Here is a 25,312-nt window from a genome sequence, read left to right on the forward strand (position 1 = left end):
ACCACTTAAAATCAATATCACAGTATCAGACACTTTAAAGTGTTAACATTAACCTACAGATTTCTAAACACCTCTCTATGGCTAATACTAAAAAGTTTTACTCCCTTCGATACACACCAGCACCCAAATACACTTTGGGTGCGCACACATTACACCTGCCCTCATCCACGTGCTTTATATGCACCAGACTCTCCTGAAAGTGAGTGTTCCCCTACTTGCACACCCTTCCTGTTGCAGAAGTAGGTGCTCTACATCCCATGCTGCTCTGTATGGCCCCACAATTTAAAGCCAGTGAGACATCATCCCATAGGGTCATCTAAGCATGCCCCAGGAGTGGGTCCTTGCTTGTTGCACCCCACACTGTCATTCTAGCAGATGGATGCAGGCTGCCCATCATATCCAAAGGAGAGGACATGCTATCAGGCAGAGGCAGGGTTTGTGACACTGGTGAGGCAGCTTCCGATAGGATCAAACCAGATTTACACTACTGATTCTTTCCTACTCCAAGATCTCTCCCCACAGTTCATATTTTCATGCTTATGCTGTTTCTCAAACTGACTCCCTTGTCTCAAAAGTATCTTCGTAATTCCCTGTTTTCTCTTTAGTCTGCCCAACACGCATCCTCCTCTTTAGCACTGTCGGCTGGGCAGAAACCCTCTCATACAGTTTGGGTTATCTTGTCTGTACAACCTGTGTACATTCACAGTCCCACCCAAAGAAGCTGTTATTCAGGCCATCCTGCCAAGGGTGGGCTGTGCAGGCATCTCTACAAGTGCTGCTGACACAGTGTCTGAGCTGCCAGATCATACTTGATGAGCATATGACAGCTTCATAATAAGTCTCAGGAAAACTGTGAAGGCACCAGTAAAATCTGTGGGAAGGTACCTCACGTTCCCTACCTTCCCTGAAATAGGCCTGACAGGGAGACAGGGCACATAACAGAGGGACTGGATTTCCTATCCTCTCTTCACCTGGCTGAACACAGTGCCTGGTGTCACCAGCAGAATTTGGGGCATTTTGATCATCATCCCTGGACATATTTAAAAGACATGTAGTTGTGGCACTTAGAGACATGGCTTAGTGGTGGTCTTGGCAGTGCTAGGCTAGCAGACTATGTCTTAAAAATCTTTTCTAATCTAAATGATTCTACGATTCTATTTATATCACCAAACCCATAAAATTTAATGTTTAAATGAAATAAAGGTTTAAAATGTTTATCACACTTCCTAGATTTGTTCACAAATCTATCTCAGAGAAGCAAGGACAAGGACAAGAAATAATCTGACACTTGGTTGTCACATGGATGTTAGTCATCTTACTATCACTCCTCCATTTGTAAAACCCTAGCCTGCTTGTCAGACGATTAGTGATAAATGAAACTGCTTCTAATGCTGTCTGCCCCACATTAAAGAAAAGAAATGTTCTGTCTATCTCCCCTGTCATGATTTTTCTCACTTAACATTTAGCCTTATCCAAACAAGAAGGTCTGGCTATCAAAGCTCAGTTTTATCATTCACAGTATTAACTTTTCCCACTCAGGGCTTATGTGAACCCTCAAGGCATCAGACCTGCTAACCCCTTACCCATCTTGCTGTCATTTTATACATTTTTGATACCCCTTTTTAAAAATTATATCACTCTGTGTGTGTGTAGCAAAGAAGTAATACAGGGTAGATTTAGATAACTGTATTAGTCACCTAACCTGTGTAGGCTGTCTGAACAGTTAACAGAAGGATGATTTCTCTGGGGATGATCTCCAAAAATTCAGGATAGGCTCCTGCCTACCTTCTGTCCTCCCCCCAGCTACACATGAAACCTCCCATCTGTGCCTCCTGTGCCATCTCTGCTCTAGGGCTGTTCACCCCCTCTAGCCTGATTCTCCAGCCATCCAGGATGAGAAAGTGCTGGAGGGCAGCATGGTTACTTACTTATTTGAGGATGCAAGGACACTAGTGTGGAGGCAGGATGGGTGAAAACAGCACGGTGTCCTCATCCCATTGCCACATCCAGATGGGGCTAGCCTTGCAAGTGAACCAAAGTGTGAAAGCAAAATCAAGTGCCCCCAGGTTCAAGAGTAGTGCTGTGGTCTAAATTAGACCTGGCTCCCAGAATACTTACCAAAAGCAAAGCAGCGTGAACTTCCGTGGGCCAGGTTTAGACAGTCAGACACAAAAAGTAACTCGAGAGAGCTGAGTGATTGTTTTCATTGTATTCACTAAGCCTCCATTCCAGCAGTGTGCTAGAAGCAGCCAGCAGCAGTGACAAACTAGCTCTGAGAATACATCCAGACAAATCCTCCCCATTCTGTTAAAATCCCTGCTGCCAAAAAATGAAAAAAAAATAGAAATAGCATAAATTGTGATTTGAGAACAAACCAAAACAACAGAAAAAATTTCAATACACCTGCAGGATTTATAAAGGTTTTTTTCACTACATTGTCAAAACTTTGCAGTATTCCAAAAACTACTTCATGTAACTCAAGATCAGACACAAAAGTAAAGATTAAGTCATGATGAAATCCAGTACAACTTCTTGACTATTTATATATTAGCATAACTCAAGTGTGCTTGGGAAATACAATACACAAGTATTATGGTCTTTGATAATTGACCATGAAAAACAGAATCAATGAGCTTCCTTAAACTGCCCATCAGTAATTCTTGCCTAGTTACAATCATGGAATCATAGAATTATAGAATACTTAGGGTTGGAAAGGACCTTAAGATCGTATAGCTCCAAACCGCCTGCCATGGGCAGGGACACCTCACATAAACCATGTCACCCAAGGCTCTGTCCGACCTGGCCTTGAAAAATGCCAGGAATGGGGCATTCACAACTTCCCTGGGCAACCCATTCCAGTGCCTCAGCACCCTAACAGGAAAGAATTTCCTCCTTATATCCAATCTAAACTTCCCCTGTTTAAGTTTGAACCCGTTACCCCTTGTCCTATCACTACAGTCCCTAATGATGAGTCCCTCCCCAGCATCCCTATAGGCCCCCTTCCGATACTGGAAGGCTGCTATGAGGTCTCCACGCAGCCTTCTCTTCTCCAGGCTGAACAGCCCCAACTTTCTCAGCCTGTCTTCATACAGGAGGTGCTCCAGTCCCCTGATCATCATCGTGGCCCTCATCTGGACTTGTTCCAACAGTTCCATGTCCTTTTTATGTTGAGGACACCAGAACTGCACACAATACTCCAGGTTAGGTCTCACAAGAGCAGAGGAGAGGGGCAGGATCACCTCCTTCGACCCGCTGGTCACGCTCCGTTTGATGCAGCCCAGAATACGGTTGGCTTTCTGGGCTGCGAGCGCACACTGAAGCCGGCTCATGTTCATTTTCCCATCAACCAACACCCCCAAGTCCTTCTCCACAGGGCTGCTCTGAATCTTATCTTTGCCCAACCTCTAGCTGTGCCTGGGATTGCTCCGACCCAGGTGTAGGACCTTGAACTTGGCATGGTTAAACTTCATGAGGTTGGCATCAGCCCACCTCACAAGTGTGTCAAGGTCCCTCTGGATGGCATTCCTTCCCTCCAGCGTATCAACCGAACCACACAGCTTGGTGTCATCGGCAAACTTGCTGAGGGTACAGTCAATCCCACTGTCCATGTCAGCGACAAAGATGTTAAACAAGACCGGTCCCAACACCGATCCCCGAGGGACGCCACTTGTTACTGGTCACCAGCCGGACATTGAGCCATTGACCACAACTCTTTGTGTGCGGCCATCCAGCCAGTTCTTTATCCACTGAGTGGTCCACTTATCAAATTGGTATCTCTCCAATTTAGAGACAAGGATGTTGTGCGGAACAGTGTCAAATGCTTATCACAGGGGCTTGAGCCAAAATCAGAATTGATGTTTACAATCTGTGCAGTATACTCTGCTGGAGAAGTTACTGAGCAACCTAAAGTAATTACACCTGTTTTGAGCAAAGGGTTGGACTCCATCTCTTTCAGAGGTCTTTCTAACCTAAATCATTGTACAATTCTATGTACAATATCTAGACTGTATTCATTTAAAGTTAATCCTACTATAAGTTAGTACAAATTTTCAATTTCTTATGGGCATGTTCTTCATAAAGGAACAGTGTCAAATATAACACTTGAACAAATTTCTGGAGGAAATGATTGCATATTGCAATGTAGGACTTGCCTCTCAATGAGGTGCCTTTTCGATGAACTCTTCTGTCTCCTTTAGGAGACATTTCCCATGGGAAGTATATCAGGTCATTTTTTCTATTATACTGTGAAGTACCTGTGTGCTAAAAATTGCCAGAACCCTTGGTTCATATTGCTAGCATACCACTTAGTATGACAAAATTCAAAACATAAAGGCATTATTTGTACACAGAGATTCTTTTATATTATTAATCCATGATAGAATTATGAGTCAACTATCCTGTTCCCTGGTTATTAATTCCTTGTTCATTCACATTTGAAGCCCAAGCAGTTTTAGATCAATACTTTTTCACATAGTGCAGGTTTTAATAGCTATTCAGAAGAAGAGTATATCTAGCAGAAATTTCCTTCAGAAGCTCAGCTGGCTGTAAGAGCATAAAGGAGACACAAAACTGACATAAACATACAGTTAAAGAGAGGTTATAGCACTATATTTGCTGAATCCCCACTCATCTCTGTGGTCATTTCAAGAGGTGGTATGAGGGCTGAGCAGTGACTACCCAGTCAGTAACCTCAGAGCATTCTTCTGAAATCTGTGGCATACCCAGTCCATTCATATTTGGTAGCACATTGGGCCAACTATTTTCCCCGAGGGAGAGCTGTTTAAATAATGTATATTTTTTAAGCTATGGCATTGACATCAATATTAAACTAAGATCAATTCAAAATTGAGAGATTCTTCTGGTTTATTGAAACAAAAAAAATGAAAACATCTTGTTTCATTTTGCAGACGAACACTGATTTATTTTTCTGTAAATTGATAATCTGGAAATGAAAAACTCATCATTGTGACATTTCACAATTTTTTCTTATGCTTTTCAGCTGAAACATTTCACTCAACTTCAACCAAGTTGTCCAACTGATTTGATTCTTTCAGACAAAACCAACAAACTGTACTCCTCTTCCCCTAGAGTGTCAAATGAGGGATTCCCAGGAACTCCCATAAATTCCTTTACTTTGATAGCTACAAACCATAAAAAAAACATGAAATACTTTATACACATTTTTCTGGCAATGTTAAAGTTAAAAGCAATCCTTATCTCAAACCTAAGGAATAACAGTATGGAGGACGAAAGCTGCTTTGGCCTCACGAACACTTACTCAAGCTTGACCACAGAAAATATTCAGTCTTGCTGTAGGTTGTGTTTGGATTTGTTATCCTGACTGTCTGCAGACAGGCCCCAATATCACTGCCTGAGCTGCCTTCTGATTTCCAGTACCATTTCTTTTCCCTGTTTGCAGCATTCCTTTGATCTGTGGCAAATACCACTAGCAATCTATCGCATTGCTGACAAGACCAATCTCCTACATTAACAATCAGATTCAGGGATAAAACTACTTTTCACAGTTCACTTTCTTCAAAGATCAGAGACAAACCCTCAACAGGTAATTAGATCCTTATTAGTCTGAGAACCCTCTGTTCAGCTAATTGATATTCAATAAGTATGGCATGCTTAATGAAAACGGAGATGATATGTTGGCAATTTTATTTAACATCAAGTTTCTTTGATGTAGGCTGGCTTGATGGGATATTAAAATTAGAACTGAGACAAGTTACAAGCTTCACACTCTTAAAACTTGATATAGCTCTCATTTAAGAACACTTTATAAAAGAGTTAATGTTGTTGCCATGTGAAAAATTTACCAGAATAAGCCACCAACATCCTTTTCCAAATAGACATATACAGAAATAATGAGATTTACAAGGAAGCTTTTATCTGTAGCTACTAAGCCTGGTTGAACTTCTGAGGAAGTGCACTCACTGGTATCCCTGATACCATTCCTGTTTATTCTCCATGACCACTGGAGATCCCATATTTATTTAAAGCAGACCTTTAAGGCTCTCACTCCTTTCCCTACATCTCATTTCTTTCTTTTCTTACCCATTTCAGTCCCACAATTTACATATTTGGGAAGACAAACACAAATGGCTCCAAGAATGAGAATACAGTATGAATAAGAATGTAGCATAACTGATTAGTATTTAAGATTATACCTGTAATTAGTCTCTGTTCTTCAATAAACAAGCTGTTCTTTTACAGGCTTGTATCTTAAGGGCTGCTTTTTGCTAAGACTGCACGTATCTTTACCTCTTCCTTTAACCACACAGCTGTGGGTAACTGAAATACACTTTGTATATTACACTGCTTTGTGGTTTGAAGTATTTGTACCATGAGTGGCTGCTGAAGGAAGAAAGAGATGCACTCTCATTTACTTGCAGTGTTGACCTTCGGGAGTCGTGTTCTGGTATCTGTGCTGAGACTGTTGAAGGATGGGACAGGCTGGAAGCCTCTGTGTTCAACAGCTGGTGTATAGAGTGAAAATAAAACAAACTATGTTAGGAAAATATTCACATTTTCAGATTACTGTAAAGGATTCACAATTTCTGTCTTTGGCTGCCTGATAATGTTGCATGTAGTCTTAAATAAAGTGGTGAATATTTTATGGAAGGAATAGCTTTTGTCTGTTTAGATAGCACTCGGTATAATCATCTTTAAAGGACTATTTTAAAGGTCTTTTTCATAACATAGGTGATAAGGGGACAATGAAGAGAGTAACTGGTTTATATAATATTCTTTCTCTGTCTGACAAATAACTAAGGACCAGAAATCAACCCCATACCCCTTGCATAAGAATAAGATGTATATCACCCTTTCCTCCAGATACTGCTTAAAGAGTATCAGGGACCAGGGCAGCTCCTGAGGACAGTTCACAAGTGTTCTTCAGACCCTTGCATTACTTTGAATCCTGATGTCTTCAGCCAGGCATAAGATTAGGAGCCCCAGATGGTGGCAGGTTCTTGTCACCCACTAGAATACTCATTGGCTCTGAAATTATGATTTGATCTTTGAAACTTTAAACAGAGCACTACCAAACTTCAGGAAAAACCCCAAGGCTTGGGAATAAAGAGGTGCCAGATTGCTCAAGCAGCAATCAATTTCAAATCATAGGCTTTTAAAAAAGAAGTCATATAAGCAGCTTAAAATTGGAACTGTTCACCTTCCAAGAACAAGCTGAAAACTTTAATAGTTATCGTATCACCTGCAGATGTTCTCAGGGGGGTAAGAAAAAAGTGTACAAATGCGTCTGTAATCGTGACATAAAAATCGGCACTGCACACTGACCCTCAAACCTGTACTGTTCACTGACCCCTTGTAATTTGCTGTTCCATAGCGTGTGTGCTGCACCAAGCTTGCTTAGTAACTGCCTGTTTTCTACAACCTATGCTTTCTTAAATGCATTTCCTTGGTATCGAGGCAGGCTGTAAATGTGCCACTCAATTACACAGCAACCAAAAAACTGGCAGCACATATGACCACTGGGCTAATGTTGCATAGCACGGAAATGGCTCACAAACGTTAATTCTGCATGTGACACATTAAGGTGTTTGACAATATCGTTTTAAAGCCTACCTAGGGAGAAACAGCCCCATGTTCTCCATGTGGTTTTGGTGGGCACCTGGAATCTGGCCAGGGTCAACCCACAAAAACAGTGAAAAATAAAGTTTGTGCCACTAATGAACATTCACCTAAATAATTTCCATTACATTATAGACCAGAAGGGACTGACATTTTGAAATAAATTAATAAAACCAACTCATAATTTTTTAGACTTCTGAGGCATTCTGAGCAGATTAGAATTTAAAGAAATAGAACTTATAAAAATTCAGAGTAGAATTTGAAGGACTATTTGTATTCCTATTTTACCATTCTCATTATTACAAGATAAATATGCATTTGATAATACTCTGAAATTATACAGTGCAAAGATATTAACTTTGACGGTAAATGATATTTCTACACTACAATATTGTGTCACTTTCTATACACATAGCATATTTCGTATATTTTCATAATGTTCACGGTTGAAATTTCTCTTACAGATGCAAGAGGGTGATGAACAATTTGAATATTCAGTTCTCATATTTTTGGCTGAATTAACTCCATAATTCCCTCCAGGACACAAATGCATAAAGGCAGAGAAAATATTTCAGCTCTGGAGAGCAGTATAGGAAAAAGACTGAGTATTACAACTTACGCAAATTTTATCAAATCACAATATTAAATTTTAACATATAAACATCTAATTTTGACATGTATGTTTTTATTACAAAATGATGTATTTGCCTTTGAAATTTATTTATACAACAGCATTCAAAAGTATTCAAAGGATAGTCCTTTTGTGTCTCCTAATATTTTAGAGATAATGCATATAAAATACTCCATTTCTTTTGATCAAAGTCTCAAGTTAACTCTTTGTCTTGTATCAATGGATGAATTATATCTTGAAGCCTTGACAGCTTAAAATAGGATTAGCCTGATATTACATTTACGATATTCCTCTAACTTGCTTTGATTTATAGAGAAGGATCTTTATTATAGGAAAACCTGAATCTCCTATACTAATACAGAAGTCAGGTATTCAGTCAGTCGGTTCCTCCATTTCAATAACTGATAATGCATTTTCTTAAAGTGTCACAATTAGAACCAAAATTCCACACTTGGCTTAGATACTGTCCTTGCTTAAACTGCAAGTAAGATGAGCTGAATTGTCTCACTCTCAGCAGAACAAAACCTCTACCATAGGGTAAGCCCCTTCTCTTGAAGAATGATTAGGAATTTCTACCAAAAGTATCAGACAAAGGTGACGCTGTGGGGAAAAGGAGTCAGATGATAGAGATGTTTATATGTCTATATGTTTATATTTGTATAAATACAACCACATGTCATAACTTCCTTTTAGCCCTGTTGCACAAAGACAAGGGGGGGGGGGGGGGTTTGGGCAGGGCACATCTGCCCTCAGTGCTCCTGAAGCAGCGAGTGGCACTCAGGTAGGACGTGCCTGACCATTCATCTGCAATGCTGTCAACTTCCATGCACTAGTCACTTGCTTTGTCATTTTCATGTCCAGTTGGATATTTAGTGCACTGTATCACAGGCACATGGAGTAGCTAAGGATTTGCCTGTGCTAGTGCCTCCAATACGGATATCACCTGAGAGACTTCTTGATCCCTTTGCCTGTTGGTGTGCATATTTCCATGGGCAGACAGCCTTGTTAATGATACATGTGGTCCAGTTCTGATCATCTGTTGTCATCACTTTTCACAACCTAATAAACACAATATGCTATCCAGTATGGACTTCTAGTGCATGTGCACTCTCAGTACACTCTAAGGGAGCTTTTACATGATATCTTACTCCTATTTGATCTTCCACAGCCTCATCAGGGAGCTTTTGGCAGGGAAATTTCCTAAAGACTGTGTGCATCTGCTGAGCATGCTCCACCCAGAATCTGCAGGAGCAGCAGCAGAGTAGTCCTATAGCACCTCCAAGCCATTAACTAGTGTATTAAGCACACACATAGAGACATTGAGGCACTTCTGGAGCTCTAAGTGTTTGACTTTCCATTATATCGTTCCTTTAATACAGTCTACAAAGAAATGGCAAATGCTCCATCCCTGGTAGAGTTCAAGGCCATGTTAGACAGAGCCTTAGGTGACATGGTCTAGTGTGAGGTATCACTGCCCATGGCAGTGGGGCTGGAACTAGATGATCTTAAGGTCCTTTCTAACCCTAAACTATTCTATGGTTCTATGTAAGTGTCATGCAATCTAGTAGCACCCTTCTGTGTGAATGGAAACAAATCAAACCCAAATGCTACGGTGGAATTTTTTATCTCTTCTTTCACAGCAAATGCATTAAGCTTCAAGATACCCAGGTGCTGAGAAGAAAATAAAGATTTCTTTCCTGAGGTTTCGCTCACATATTTTTTGTGAACAGACAGTTACAGCCGAACACGTACCATCTCGAAATATAAGACTGCGTCAGTCTTGTCAACAGAGGATCAGGAATATGAATCACATTGCCAGCAGACTGGAATTTGTATTAAATGTATCAGTAAGTAGTGTGTTCACATCATGACTCTGCCTGCCAGAAGGCGTGTATTCTCTGTGATGAAGTACAATTTCTCCCATCAGTAATTCAAAAGCTGGAGGCACTCAGCATTAAATCACTTGAGACCAGACATCTATTAACACATTTGGAAACATGGGAAAACTTTTCCAATATACTGTGATAGCTAGCAGATGATTTATTCCTAGTATCTGTTCAAAGGTAGTGATTTAGATACTAACTGAACTCAGGAATAAGCTAAGGAATACAGGACCAGCATCTTAAAGCAAAAATTTTGGTTTAATATATACACAGATAAAAGTACAACCATGAAAGACATTTTTAGTGTTTCGTGTCAAAATTCATCTTTGGATAGCTTCATGAATTTCAATGCACAGAACAATAACCTTGGAACCAAAAAGCATATCTGTATCTTTTTAGCTAAAAAAAATAGCAACATCAGAGATAAAAGTTGCATTCATTATTAAAATTGTGCCTTTTATATTATTTCAGCTTCAGATTTGGTCTACATATGTAGCATTGTGACAAGTTTATGTTTTGTTTCAAAACTTTTTGTAAGTGATATACTTTATTTAAATAATGATCGTGATGATGATGACAATGATGACAAGAATATCAAGACTTTCTTGTGTCTGGTTTTAATATCCATTACTGTGTCAACTCTCCTGAGAAGTGGTTACTAGGATGTAGGGTGATGTCTGTCTCTGGTTATATCCAACTCCCCAGGCATAATTTCCAGAGATCTTCAAGGTCAATTTTTTTGTTTGGCATTTTGTTTTGTTTGGCATTCTTTCAAACTTCTTTCCCAAATAGCATTGAAATGTTTCCTCCACAAAGTTTTTACTGATTCCTGTGTTGTTAACTCAGAATCCAGGAGATTTGTTGCTTAAATAAACATGCAATTTGAACAGTTTTTGGTAAGTATACTGAAATGGATGCAAGAAACATAAACCCACAATTCTAAAGGTCTTTCAGAGTGTCAGTCATGACGTATAGAAGCGTTTTATAAATGCAATAGCACTTGCATATGTTTGCACTGCACCTCTAAGGCAACATTTGGATAGAAATTCAAGAAGCCATTGGATAGGGTTTCATTGCCTCCAAAGTTCATTATGGAACGATGATAGAACAGGTACCTGTGGAAAGTATATGCTGGTCCGCTATGTTGGCAAGAAAAACAGCAAGAGGGAGTGGGTATAGCCTGCTTAGTTTCACTCAAAGCCTATTGCCTCTTTCATTCCTGAAAAAGTGAAGCACCAAGTAATGGAAGTTTTAAAGAGGGCTTGTAAAGATGTCCAGAAATTGCCTTCTTAATAAGATGACTCTCAGTACTGAACTGGCAATAGCAGGAGCATCATACAAGCCCAAGAGAAAGACACAGCTTCTGTCCTTTTGGTTCAGAAAGGCAAAGTGAAGAGAACCTGGGGCACCTCTACAAGAGATTAGACAAGTAGAGTTTGGGAACAATACTGCAGATCATGAAGCTCTACCTGTGACCATAAGAGCATAGAGGGGTCTGGTGTTGTGCACACATAGGACTGGAGAGATGGGTATTGGGATGGCAGTTGGAGTTTTGATGTAACGTGAATTGCATCCGGTTTATTTCTGAGTTTCTAACAGTGTGATTTCCTTTATTCAAATCTATATGGATCATCTAATACAGCACTAAATTAATTATTTCTGACTGCCTTACTGTAAGTAACACAATTCCCATTTGAACATCTTTCCTTTGCAGACCTGCTTCACTGCACATATGAATCGTCTGTTTCACAGCCATGACTGTTTCCTGTAGATACCCAGGGCATTCAGAGCCAACCTCCTACCTTATGAAGACAGAACATGGCGTGCCCTTTTTCTCTTTTTTTTTTTTTCTTTTTCCTTTTTCTCTGAGAAATCCAACCCAAATGGGATTTGACTGAAATAACTGAATAGCTGGATCATCTTTCCCTTTGTCTGCTCATGATACTCTTCAGCCAAGAATAGTTAACATTCATGAGCTCTTGAGGATACTTTTATCCTGGTCATGTGTTTGGGAACTAGACAATACAGCCATGTCTGCATGCCATGTCTGCCTCACATAATAAACTCTGCCAGTTCCAGCTTGGGTCTCCACATCACACTGCCAGTCTTCCACCAACAATGTGAAGTTAGGAGCAGTTTATTCGACCCGATAACCAGTTAACATTGTCAGAACCAAGTGATCAGAGTGACATTGGCAGGACATAAGTTTGGCACCATCTTTAAAATTTTATCAGCATCATTTTAGGGAAAGATTAAAGAGATTATCGCCCAACACCTCTGGCTTCAGCATTCACCAGCAACAAGTATCGGAACTAGGACTGGCTATGAGCATACAGCAACAGTTCTGTAGAACAACAGAATTATCAAAATATACTGTAAAGAATGCAAAACACATGTTGGGATTTTCCTTTCATTCTGTAGGGTTTGTTTTTTTCTGTAATAAATCTATACAGAATTGGTAGATTACATTGTCTTTGATCTTATCTGTAATGCAAAATATAAACCAATCATTTTTAAGAAAGAAGCTAATTCCTTTTACTGATCTGTGCCTTTCCCATGTAGTAACAAAACCCTGGAAAGTAAAAAAAGAAAAAACACCAAACCACCCAGATAAACAGAAACTACGGCGGTGCCAGGATCAACAACATAGCCATTCACCTCCAGAGTGTGAACTAGTATGCTATGTATTATTCTGCTCAGAAAGATTTGTGTGAGAAAACAGAATCTAGACATCATTGAGGAGGGTTTTCATCTCATAACTGGATTTTTTCTTTTGCATGTGCTTCTACAGTGCCTCCAGGGATTTGTACATTCAAATTTCTGATTCTCCCATATGGAATGGGAGCAATGCAGAAGTCTAAGTAGTAGAAGTTATACATTTTAAATATTGGAGGCCAGATCAGGGGTGTAAAATGGAAGAGTTCCACTGAAGTCTCTGAGCAGCATTCTGACTTCCATCGGTTCTGGATCTGCACGACTATTTACACACAATTTAAATGTCTGTTTTCTTCCAAATGTATAGCTTTTGAGGCTTTCAATGTGTTTTGCTGCAAATCCAGTAGTACAATGACACAGGTAATTCCTTGAAGCATTTCTGTTTACAGACCTTTTCCATATTTTAATATCTAACTAACTGCAATCAAAGGAAGTAGAAAAACAAAACCCCACCATTAACCATTGAATCGGGTCACAAGAGAGAACCTGAGTGCTAATTTGACTGAAAGTCTTAGGAAGTCAGTGGCTGAATATAGCAAATATCCTATCAATAGTATGGATTGTACCATCCTATCAATAGTATGGATTATATCTTGGATGTTCGTACCCCAGATGAAAATGTTGTCATTTGAGTTACAGAATTAGTCTGACAGAGCACATGTGGGGTAGAAATAACAACTATCAATTAAAGAGAGGGGGGGAAAATTCAAACAAACAAAACCAATGTAACAAAAACAGCAAGAAAAAAGGATCAATTGCAATTATAAGAGACTTCATACTGACTCTTCCCATTCCTCTCATGTTCTGGTACCATCTTCACCCACCTTCTTCCTCTTCCTAATTTTCAGAGATCTGTTCTTCTTGCCAGACAGACTGGGACACTAGCTTTACCCGTGATAAAGAATAACAATATTTTGTTCATACCCCTATCTGGTCTAATTATACAGGGCATAAAAATGACAGTATATTCAGCAGGCATTAACCTGAAGGATAAGTATTCATTGTACAGCAGCACTTCTCACAATCCAATCAGTGTTTAGCTTAAATCAATATTTCTTTGAGTATAATTTAAAGACTATTACACTCCCCACGCTTTTATAGCTTTTCCATTGAAATTTGAGACTGCTAGCATTCACAAAAATGAAATGTGCATAGCACTGATGAAACATAGTATAAGGTAGGCAGATGATATGCAAGTATCACCAAGAATCTCTGTGAATGCAGCTCTACTCTCACCTGAAAGAGCCTTACTGATATTCCTTCCATAATCCTCTGATTAGACTGCAGGCACTGAAAGGGGATTAAATAGCTACCTGCATAAAACACCACAAACCAGGAAGCAAAGAGCATTTTGAGATAAAAATACACAGATTTATTTTTATCATGAAGGGGAAGTAATTGAATTTGAGCCTGAAGGGGTTCTAAGCACACTCTGTCAATAAATTGCCTGCCAGGGCAAATAGGTCTGAATACCAATACAAAGTGCACATTCCTAAAGCCCATTTTTATTTAAAGTAAGCACACATGTGTGTATTGAGGGAAGATGGAGTCACTTAACTGCTTGCACACCAGGGAATACACAAACCTGAACTGCTACTCTGCTGATGATACCTGTGATCCACAATGGCATCTGAAACGGAAGTAGGTATTCATTGTCACAAGAACATCAAATTCCTTTTCTTTTTTTTTAATGATAACATGCTGCTTGGCATTTTATAAATGTACATAAGGAGTTAATTTAAAGCAGGTATTGATAATAGCTGGCAAAGGATTTTCCTGACTTTCTGCTGCCTTCTCAAGATTTGCCAGACTGCTCCCCAGTGACACGAGAATGATGAACAATTCACGGTTCAACTAGAAAACATATTCAAGTCTAAGTATGCCAGATTTTCCAATTATGTTTTAATTTGTTGGACCAGTTAGTTGTAAAATTTTACTGCTTAGAAACCCAGAATCAGAGAAGGGAAAGTACTTCAGGACAAAAAATATATAAGACACTTTTACATATCTCTATCAGTCTTTACAAGAATTCACTCTGATAACATAGTGGTGATGGAACTACTGAGTCAGGCTTGCACAACACAGAAACTTCCTGTACATGCTACAGAACTGCAGAGAAACATATTTATACAACAAAAGACAATTTCCCAGCTTCTTTATCCACAAAACATGGGATGGTGGTAAAATACTAATATGTCTTGTGAATGTAGCAAATGTAAACAGAACCACAAAAAGCATTCAACAGTTATGCAGCAGTACTATTTTCCTCAGGGTCTCTGTCTACGAGATGAATGCTTCCTGTGATCACCGATTCCTCTTGAGCCGAGGTGTTCTCTACCTGCTTACTTGTGCAATATGGAATGTGGCCACAAAAATACATGTAAATCCAGGGGTTGGTACAGCTATTTAAATTGCCAAGGAGCATGATAATGGTGAATGCCGAACCTAAAATGAAACAGTTAAAGGAATAACAGAGTCAATAAAGTACTCGTACAAATCAGTAACATTTTCATAGTCTGCTTCTTTCTGGTGTACCTGTTCATATATTAAAGTTAATCTAATAGGAGGAAATTCCCATTTATTCAATGAATTTGTTAACTGTTAAAGGTATGAAGCACACCTTATTCTATGCATTTCAGAGTTCAATAGATCCAAATAGCTCTTTTTTGATGTAGCTTCATTAGATTTAAAAGCAATTACTAACCTGCTATACAGATAAATACAGATATATGTATTGATATAAATGTATGTTTAATAAGACTCAAATTCATACTGACAGGAAGAATTCTTAAAACAAAGATCAGAAGATGGGTTTTTTCATCGGGCAGAGCTAATATCTTTTCCTTTGGTTTATACCTTTGAGTTTAGAATAGGTGAACTTAAACAGCCACATACAGAGTGTGCAACTCACAAAGAGGTGATAGTATAAGTTTGACAAGATTAATCTTGTTTACAGCATGGTGTTCTTCAATACCTCTCTCAGACTTGCTTTTTTGCTTTATAAGCAGCTGTTTCATAACTTTTAATTATTTCACAGTGTACTACAGAGATTTCATCAATATGATTTTATGATTTCAATATTCAGAAAAAAAAACAGATACAACATCACTGTTCTATCCAATAAAGAAGAAATATTTCATTATGTGGAATAGTTCATCCTTTTCACCTCAAGAACCAAAAAATCTAAGTTATAACATCTAAAACCTCTAAAAGTCTGAACCTTTGATAAAGCAGATGATACTTTTCACTGTGCTGTTCATTAATCTTTAAACCATTAATCACTCAAAGCACACAAAATACACGTTTTGATCACATAACATTAAGTTCTCGGAAGCTAATTAGGTACAGTACATAATCAATACAGAAATTTCATTTAATCATACTCCAATGATCACATGTAACTTTTACACAAAAGCAAAGTGCAAATTTAAAGCAACATAGAAATTTGCCAGCTTGCTATGAAGTTATGAATGAGGATTGAGAGTACCTTACCTTCTGTCACGACACTGGGGAACCACACGGACCACAGCTGTGCAATGAAGAAAGGTGACCAACAGAGAACATATGCAACAACTGTCACCACTGTCATTTTTACAGTCTTGATCATAGCCTTTGAAATACAATTCACACTGCTTGCTCGGGATGGCAGGACTTGCTTCTGATTTGTTACTTCATATTCATTCTGGTTTTTAACATACATATTTCTTTTGATTTTTCTGCAAATCTTAACCTGGCAAGTGATGAGGATGGCTGAGGGAATGAAGAATATAACTACAAAAATCCAAGTCACATATGCCCTTGGACCCCATGGCTGAATAAATTCACCCCAACATTCAAAAATACCTGGAGATATTTCAGTCTTAGAAAAGATAAATACCTGTGGTAGGCTAAGAAACAGTGATATAGACCAGCTGGTGCAAATGGGGATGTTCCAGAGAGCTCTCTTCTTTTGGAAAGTGACCATAGGGTAGCAAACCGCTTGATATCTGTCCACTGTCATGACCACTATCATGTAAGTAGAGGCAAACATGCCCAGCAACTGTAGATACTTGATACTTCTGCACAAGAAATCTGGCCCTATGAAAACATCTGTAATATCCCATATGAGTTGAGGCAGCACTTGAAAAAAAGCTACCACTAAGTCAGCGATGCTGAGGTGAAGCATGAACACATACATCCTAGAGAGCTTCCTTCTTCTTCGCCACAGCACCAGTATGAGAATAAAATTGCCCACAGACGCTGTCAAAAATATGACCCCCAGTACAGCAATCTCTACTTGAGCTAATTGCTCATCTCTTTCTGGTCTTCCAACAGGATCTGACTGATTTGTCAAACTCAGGAATCTGTGAGAAGAAGGACTCTCAGTCTGATGTGTGTTATCCTGCATAGGAAATGAAAAATTCTTCATAGTGAACAGCAGCCACTTACAGTAGCTGCTATTTGCGACTCAGGTTGACAGCTGTGAAGTACTGGCTAGCAAACAGACCAGCCTGGGTTCAGGTTTCGGTATATCTTCAAGCAAATCTCCTCCTGCTTGTGCGAACCACAGCAGTGGGACCTGGATCTTGATAAAATTCTGCCTCTTGCTGGCATGCAAAAAGGCTTTATATAGGCTCCCAGCAGACAGAGCCTTATGTAACTGCAGAGCCCTCGGGTAGGCTGCAGGGAACGCAGCCAAAGGCAGACCGAGCCACACAATTGGGGGAAATAGATAAATAAAAGGCAAACTTCAGAGGCTTAATGTAATTTGATTACTCACTTCAGTCGAAGCCTGAACTTGTAAATAGCTGTGGCCGAAATCATACTTAAATGATCCTACTCGAGAGAGTTCTTGCACATATTTTTTACGCAAACCAGAAGTGAACACTCCGGCTGAAGCTAGAGGAATGTTTATACGTAGATGGAAAGTTGGGCCCTGAGCTCAGGCGCATCATAACTGCAATTCTCTAGGCTCCTGGGGCACAACCACATCCTAAATGCAGCAGGGACAAAGAAATGCAATTTTCCATTGTCGCCTTCTTTTTTTTTCTTCTTCTCTTTTTTTTTGAGTCACCTGATTCTAAAAAAAAAAAAAAAAAAAAAATAAACAAACAAAAATATTTGACCTGCCCTAAAAATAATGTTTTTATTTCAAGAAGGGTCAAGGCTCAGAGGTTTTTTCTCAGCAAAATGAAAAATAACACATGTGAAATAAATTACTTTTGATGGGATTGTGAGTCTACTGAGAATATAATAGAGAAATAAGTGAAAATTCAGTGGGAAATCCAACTGAAGAAAAGGTCTCTACAACAAAACAATCTTCAAGTGTCTATTCTACTATAGTGCTAAAGGTTGGGAGGTCATTTTTCATTAGCTAAGCATTTTTAGTTTTGTGGAGTAAGTTGTATCATTACCACAAGAGTTTCATCGGGTTTTGACCTTCTGTATGACTTTGGCATATACTTAGTGGCCGATAAAAATAGCAATTTTGATTTAATTTCAGTTCTTCTCCCTTAGTCTGCCCCTTTAATCACAAAAGAGAGACTTAATAAAATGAATGAATCGAATACAAAAGATAACACATATTTGTATGCAATTTTCTTTGGAGCTAGAGCATTCGTATCCTTTTGTTTAGAGTTGGGAGACCAGCAATTTGAAGTCTTTCTGAAGAGGAAATTGGTAAGGTTAAAAGTATGTCCATGATGCAAGTATATGTATAGTACATAATGCTGCATCTACACTGATTAATCACTGTGATCACAACTGTGTTATAAAACCAGCTCAGGAATCTCACAAACTATCATCTCTTTGGCACTATATGTATCAACCGACAGGAGAAATGAAATTCATAAACAGGATGCTAAAGTAGACTACAAAGGTTTATAAAATCAGCATGATCTATTTTCTCTCCTTCTTTCCCCATTCAATCCCACCATGAGACTGATACTAATACCTTGTCCTGGTTTCAGCTGGAATAGAGCTAATTTTCTTTTTCTTAGCAGCTAGTGCAGCGTTGTGTTTTGGCTTTAGTCTGGGAGCAATGCTGATAACACCCTGATGTTTTAGTTGCTTCACAGTAGCACCTACCCTAACCAAGGACTTTTCAGTATCATGCTCTGCCAGTGAGGAGGGGCACAAGAAGCCGGGAGGAAGCAGAGACAGGACACCTGACCCAAACTAGCCAAAGGGGTATTCCATACCGCAGCACATCATGCCCAGTATAGAAACTGAGAGAAGCTGGTTGGGAGCTACTGATAGCTGCTCAGGACTGAGCTGGGTATCAGTCAGTGGGTGGTGAGCAACTGTACTGTGCATCAGGTTTTTTTTGGCGGGGGGGGGGGGGGGTGTTATTCCTCTCTCTCTCTCCCTTCCCTTCCATAATTATTAACATTATTGTTGTTGTTGTTGTTGATATCATCATCATTACTATATTTTAATTATTAAACTGTTCTTATCTCAGCCCACAGGTTTTTGCCTTTTATCTGATTCTTCTTCTCATCCCACCAGGGTGGGGAGGGGGCATGAGTAAGCTGCAGGTTGCCACCTGTGGTTAAACCATGACAACCTCAAGCAAGGGAAGTCTATGAGAACAGACAACAGAGAAACCAAACAATCTCTGGAAACCTTGCCACTGACAGCAGCTGTAAGAATCCATAATCCAGATTTGGCTGAACACTGCTGCAGCTGCCTGAGACTACAAGAGCTTTTCTCTAAGACCATGTTGCAAACAGTATGAATCACAACAACTTAATGTAATATACTGGATAATTTTTTTCCTAAATGGAAGCCTAATGGAAGCCTTCAAGTAGGAAATCTTGATTCCCAAGGTTGTTTCTTTTTAATTTTCCCCCCACTTCAGAATCTATCTCTATTAGTAGGAAACAGCATGGCAAGACCATAAGGAAACAGATGGGTTTGCCTTTACCCTCACACTCCCTTCCCAGCAAACTGAAGAAGAGTAACTGAATTGGCCACAGACCACTAACCCCTGGCAAGGCTGCTAATAGCAGACACTGAGCTGTAGCACAGGCTGGCTGAGCTTCACTTCTGCCTTCAGATGTGTACTCCAAAATAACTTACCTTGACCATCCTCGCTCCATGAGTTAATAAAAAGCCAAGTGAGATCTTTACTCTTCTAGCAGAATACAGAATAAACACGCACACTTAGGCAGAGCTAGGAGTACATGGGTTGAAACAGGAACATGTTGAATACAAAACTAAGCCCAGGCTCAGGCATTGAAGATAAAAACTAATTTAAATTTCATTATCTGAAAGATGACCAAGGAATTATAAATAAAAAGACCAGAACGTGCAATACAAGTCACCACTGGGATACTACTGGAAGACTAACAGAATATAGCACCATGAGCATGCATCTGTACAATTTTCATGATGCATAACGTATGGTAGACATGTATTTCAGGGAAAAGTGTTTGTCACTTAAACCTAGAATAGTTCAACAGGAGCCCTGGGAACAGACAGCTCTTCCTAGGCCTGCTCATGTACACAGCACACAATGTCTGGACAGTAGACATGCTGTAATAGGTATCAGACCCAGCAAGTGGATACAGGTTAAAGGGCAAGCACACTGTGCAACAAGAAGACTTTGCCATGTTTATAAAAAGGGAGGTGGCCTTTCTTGTACAAATTGTTCTAGTGATGTAAGACTACACTCCATCTTGCATATAATCAGGTCAATGTAACTTGATATTTTCATAACTTTGTAATTGTGCCCTTTCCATCTTTTTCATCCATGTTAGAAGACATTTGGGATAACGTTATATTGAAATTTCATCCACTCTGGGACTATAACTGCCTGAGAAAATTAAAAAAGGATAACAGATAAAAATATTTAAGTCCTCTTAGCTGTTCTTTTACTCCAATAGCATCCTTTTCCTGTTGCCTAGCTTTGCTTCATTCCAAACTGTATCTGTCCAAGTTAATTTTTTTCCTAAATTATTTAAGTTCAGTAGTGTGGGAAGGCACATTTAAATGAACTTCTGCTGAATTTATCAGTGTAGGCTCTCTTCTAATGTTTATTGGTTAGCTAGCAGGGAGGGATTCAGCTCACAGGTTAAGACTTAAATTTAGATGTCTGCTTAGAATTACAGAATTATACAGCTGCTCAAGAAAAGGGACAACACTGAATTCATATAATCATAGAACAGTTTGGGTTGTAAGGGACCTAAAGATCAACTAGTTCCACCCCCCTGCCATGGGCAGGAACCTCTTTCACTAGATGAGGTTGTTCAAAGCCCTGTCCAACCTGGCCTTGAGACCAGTTTACACAGGGTTTGTCCAGCCAGATTTTGAAAACCTCCAAGACCTTAGACCCCAAATCCTCCCTGGGTAACCAGTTACAAATGCTTGTTTATTCTCACTAGGAAAAAGTTATCCTTACATGTCACCAGACCCTCCCCTGGTTCTGACATCTTCTTGCTCTCCCATGACCTCAGTAAGAGCATGGCTTGCACCCCTTGCCAGCCTCCCCATAGGTACTGGGGGGCACTGTTAGGCCCCCTGAAACTATCTGTCCTCCAGGCTGAACTAGCTGTGCTAGAAGCCTTGCCAAAAATGTTGGATTTGAGGAGTTAGTGATCTTGAACAAGACATCTGAGTCTACTGAGCCTTGTCCTTAAAGCCTGTGCTGGCACCGGTGAAAGTTATGAGAGAGGTTATGTCTCAGCCTGTCCAGGGAAGATGATTGTTTGCTACACAAAATAAAAGGCTCCACATCGTGGGAGGGGGAAGAAGCCCCTCCATAGCTGGCAACTATGCAGTGTGCCGTCCAATGCTGCACAAAAGCAGGGTTCCCAGTATTGGAAGGGACCAAGGATTTCCTCACTGTCTGTATTTCTGGTTTTACCCTATCTTATGAAAACAGCTATGTTCCCCTCCACCCTTTATTGCTGCATTTTTTCCTGTACCTGTAGCTGGGTAGCTGTTTCAAGTCACTTTGTTGTTCAAGGAGATATTTTCAAAGCTAGGATTTAGGCAAATCTCAGTCACTACTGACTATACGAGCCTGAGTACCTTAATCAGGGAATCACTGAATCATGAAAATACTGGTTGGAAAGGACATCTTGCAGACTTCCTCTGGAGCATAACTGCCTATTGAAGTAGGACTATCACCATCATTAGGTCAGGTCAGACACAGCTTTGTCCATCCAGGTCTTTAAATCCTCTGTCTCAACCTGGTTGAAAGATGTATGTGCCTCAGACCTGGTCAGAGTCAATATATTTGTCGCCTGATAAGAATTAAGGCACAAACAAGGCCAGGTGATGAAACTAACAAATTCAGGTGTTTGTTCCTGGAGAGATCAATGTAGGGGGGGAGAGAGAGAGCGAGAAAAGGGAGGGGGAGAGATGAGTTACAAGCAGATAGTTACCACCTGTGGATCCAGCGGTGTCTCGTTGGCCCTCTTCACCCAGGGTGTTGCCAGTGGTGGGAGCTCACCCTCTGACCTGAGCCCTGCCCTTTTATGCTCAGGTTTCATGGGGTGTTATCCATAATTTGCATGCAAAATGTAGAAAGGTGTTATTATGATAATGGTGGATGTGTTTCAGTGAACACATATGCAGTTCCACAACTGAGGTTCTGTAAGGGTCTTCTTGGTGGTCGCTGTCCCTCATGTTGTGCTGCATCCTTTGAGTCAGCAGTTTTCACAGTACTGTGGAGGCTTATCAGCTTCAAACAAGAGAGTCAGAACGATCCTGCCTATGCAGTATCAAAAGCCAACATCCTTGTTGTCTGCTTCGTTTGCGATAATTCTTTCAAGGCCTCCCATGGTCAAATGCAAATGGTATCTGAGACAAGCTCAATTAAAGTGGTGTTTGAGACAAATTCAGTTTCCTGACTCTCACACTATGGAAAGTAAGCAGTGTTTGAGACAAGCCCAATTTCCAGTCTCTCACATCCTTGAAGTACGGAAATTCCACCTCTTTGGGCAGCCTGTTCCAGCGCTCTTGGTGAAGAACTACTTTCTAATGCACCTTAGGATCCTCCCAAAGTGGCCATTGTCCCCTGCTAGATCACCTGTCGCCACTGAGAAGAATTTGGTTCCTTCAACTCCGTAGCTGCCCTTAAAGTACTTATAGGCTGGTATTAGATTACTCCTTAACCAAATATTTGCCAGACTAAACCATATTTGTCTTCCAAAACCTGCATGAATTGCAGTGCACTGCAGACGCTTTTTGCAAAGCCAAGCATGGAATATATACAGAAGCAGAAATATGTGCATTTTAGTGTTAAAAGCCCCCCATAAGCTTCTAAAAACCAGCAAATGGTTTATCTCATGACAGACATTACTTACGAAATACAACCTGTGAACATTACAGGCTTGCACTCTTTTACTTTGGAATGTATAAACAAGTTCAAAAAAGTTCCTATTTAAGAAAAGATTAAGTGGAAAATACTGCTGTCTGCTTTTGATTTATGAAACAAAGGTCTGCCTCTTTTCTCCATGAGACTGTGTAGAGCTGAAGAGCTAATAGGTTATTGCTACTGTGCTTCTCAAATCATGAAAACCAATTAATTAAGAAAAGCAAATTTTCACATGATTGGCCACATCTCTAGAGGATTTTAGAGAAATAAAAAAATCATTTCCTTAGGCTGATGTGATTCTATTTCTTTTCAAACATTAAAATGTAAAAAACAGCTACCATAGACCTGATAGGCTGGAAAGGACTAGAATGTGCAATAAAAAATATCAGTTATCAAGAAGAGGGTATAAACATTTACTATTTAATATATTTTATATAAAACATTTACTTACTAATATATTCTAGGGTAGATAAAAAGAATTAACACAGTATTGCATTGAAATTGCTTTAGTGATAGAGAATACATTCAATGAGCTGTATTAAGAAATGTAAATACATAATTATAGCATGAAATGTAATGAGAACTTCTTTTGGAAGTAGTGTAATGGCTAGCAAATGGATTCTTTCATACAGGAGTTTAGCCAGCTACATGAGTACTGATCAAGGATTTAGCCTGCAGCACAGATGCATTTACAGCAAGGTAGATTCATATTTTTCAGTATTAAAATATTGTTTCTTTCCCAATTGTGGGGGAGAAACCACTTCACTCTGTCGTCTTTACCGGACTAAAATTATGTACACCTTTTTGCTGCTACTGGTACAGCCTCCTACAGTTCTGTTTTCTTAAAAAAAAAAAAAAATATATATATATATATATATATATATGTATAAAATCCTACTGCTAATTCAATAGTTACATTAACATACAAGGTTCTTCGGACCAGGCTTAATGATTCACTTCACTAGATAGTTAGAAATTTACTAGAGAGAGTCCATGGAACTAAAGAAGCCTCAAATGCAACAGCTAATGTGAATGGGCCAATAAAAGATAAAGAAAAATGTATTGCAGACAGCACATATACAATCATGTCATGTAGGCAGCTACCAATGCATGAGAAGATACAAAATGATGAATAGTGTCAGTAATTCCATTCCTCAGAAAGAGTTACGCTTTGATTCAGACAAAACTGCTTTGGGACAAGAAGAACTTTTAGGGAAGCCAAAAGACTATTAGAAAATGTTAAGACAAACAAAAGCTCATCCATTTCCAGTCAAGACATACTACAAATTACACTTAACACTATAATAAACATGGGACAACATTCTGTCCTACTAACCTTGATCATATAACAAAAGTGGAATTTAAACCCTTCAAAGTCAATCTAGCTCTTAGCTGCGCACAAGCCTACGTTTTGTGTACATGTGTATGCGTGTGCGAACGCTGCTTCCCTGCACACACAAGATCTGGATGACTTCCACTTTCCATGAAACTGTCTTCATTTCTCAGATGAGTAAATTAACTGTGTTTTTAAAGGAAGGGGATTTTACTTTAGTAAGATTAAAAGCTACGTAAAAACAAATCCAGCTTAATAGCCTTAAAATTTTAGAACTGCAACACGTCAAACTACTAAAATTACTGTTAGGCAATATTTTGGAACAAGACTCTCCTAAATTAAGTGCATCCTTCAGTAGAAATTAGCCACAGGCATTAAATCCAGAGAAAAAAACAACGGGTATGGGCCCCCTGTGAGTCGTAACTAGACATGTCCCAGATACTCACCATAAAACAGTACCACTAACTACGTATATTACTACGTGCCTCTTTTTAATCCCTAAGGAGATTCTGTCTGAAGGAGTAACTTTTTAACCTATTTCAGTAAAATCTTCATTATTCATCAGTGCTGACCTCATTCTTTGAGTACGTTTCTGATTTCACAGACATTACTGACATCAGTGAGTGAGAGTCCCAAACTGGTACTGGTTTGCTCAATTTAGGCACTTGAATTATGGTGGTAGAATTATCTTCTATAGCTTGTAAACCATTCTCTAAATAACACCTTTTCTCCATTGCTGATGTGAAATTTCATGCAACTTTAATAAATAGTGTTTACCCATACAGTGCTGAGCTTTTACTGGTACTTCTGCAACTTTTATCAGGGTACTTCAAGTTATGAAAAAAATCATT

General features: G+C 39.3%; 2 protein-coding genes across 2 annotated transcripts in view; both read right to left on the bottom strand.

Moving 5' to 3' along the window:
• The window catches only part of DNAJB9 (DnaJ heat shock protein family (Hsp40) member B9), a 145,167-nt gene that overhangs the window by 56,151 nt on the left and 63,704 nt on the right, over positions 1 to 25,312 (bottom strand). The gene's annotated exons all lie outside the window — the stretch shown is intronic.
• Positions 14,405 to 22,579, bottom strand: LOC133276658 (arg8-vasotocin receptor-like). Its single transcript, XM_061467731.1, has 3 exons — positions 22,194 to 22,579; positions 16,318 to 17,884; positions 14,405 to 15,270 (listed from the first exon to the last, which is right to left on the bottom strand). The coding sequence occupies exons 2-3, from the start codon at positions 17,231 to 17,233 to the stop codon at positions 15,071 to 15,073; spliced, it is 1,116 nt and encodes a 371-aa protein (XP_061323715.1). The 5' UTR covers positions 17,234 to 17,884; positions 22,194 to 22,579; the 3' UTR covers positions 14,405 to 15,070.

The sequence above is a fragment of the Pezoporus flaviventris genome, unplaced genomic scaffold (assembly GCF_033815535.1).
Source record: "Pezoporus flaviventris isolate CSIRO_AGI_PZ_B2104156 unplaced genomic scaffold, CSIRO_AGI_Pfla_v1 ptg000045l, whole genome shotgun sequence".
NCBI classification, from domain to species: domain Eukaryota; kingdom Metazoa; phylum Chordata; class Aves; order Psittaciformes; family Psittacidae; genus Pezoporus; species Pezoporus flaviventris.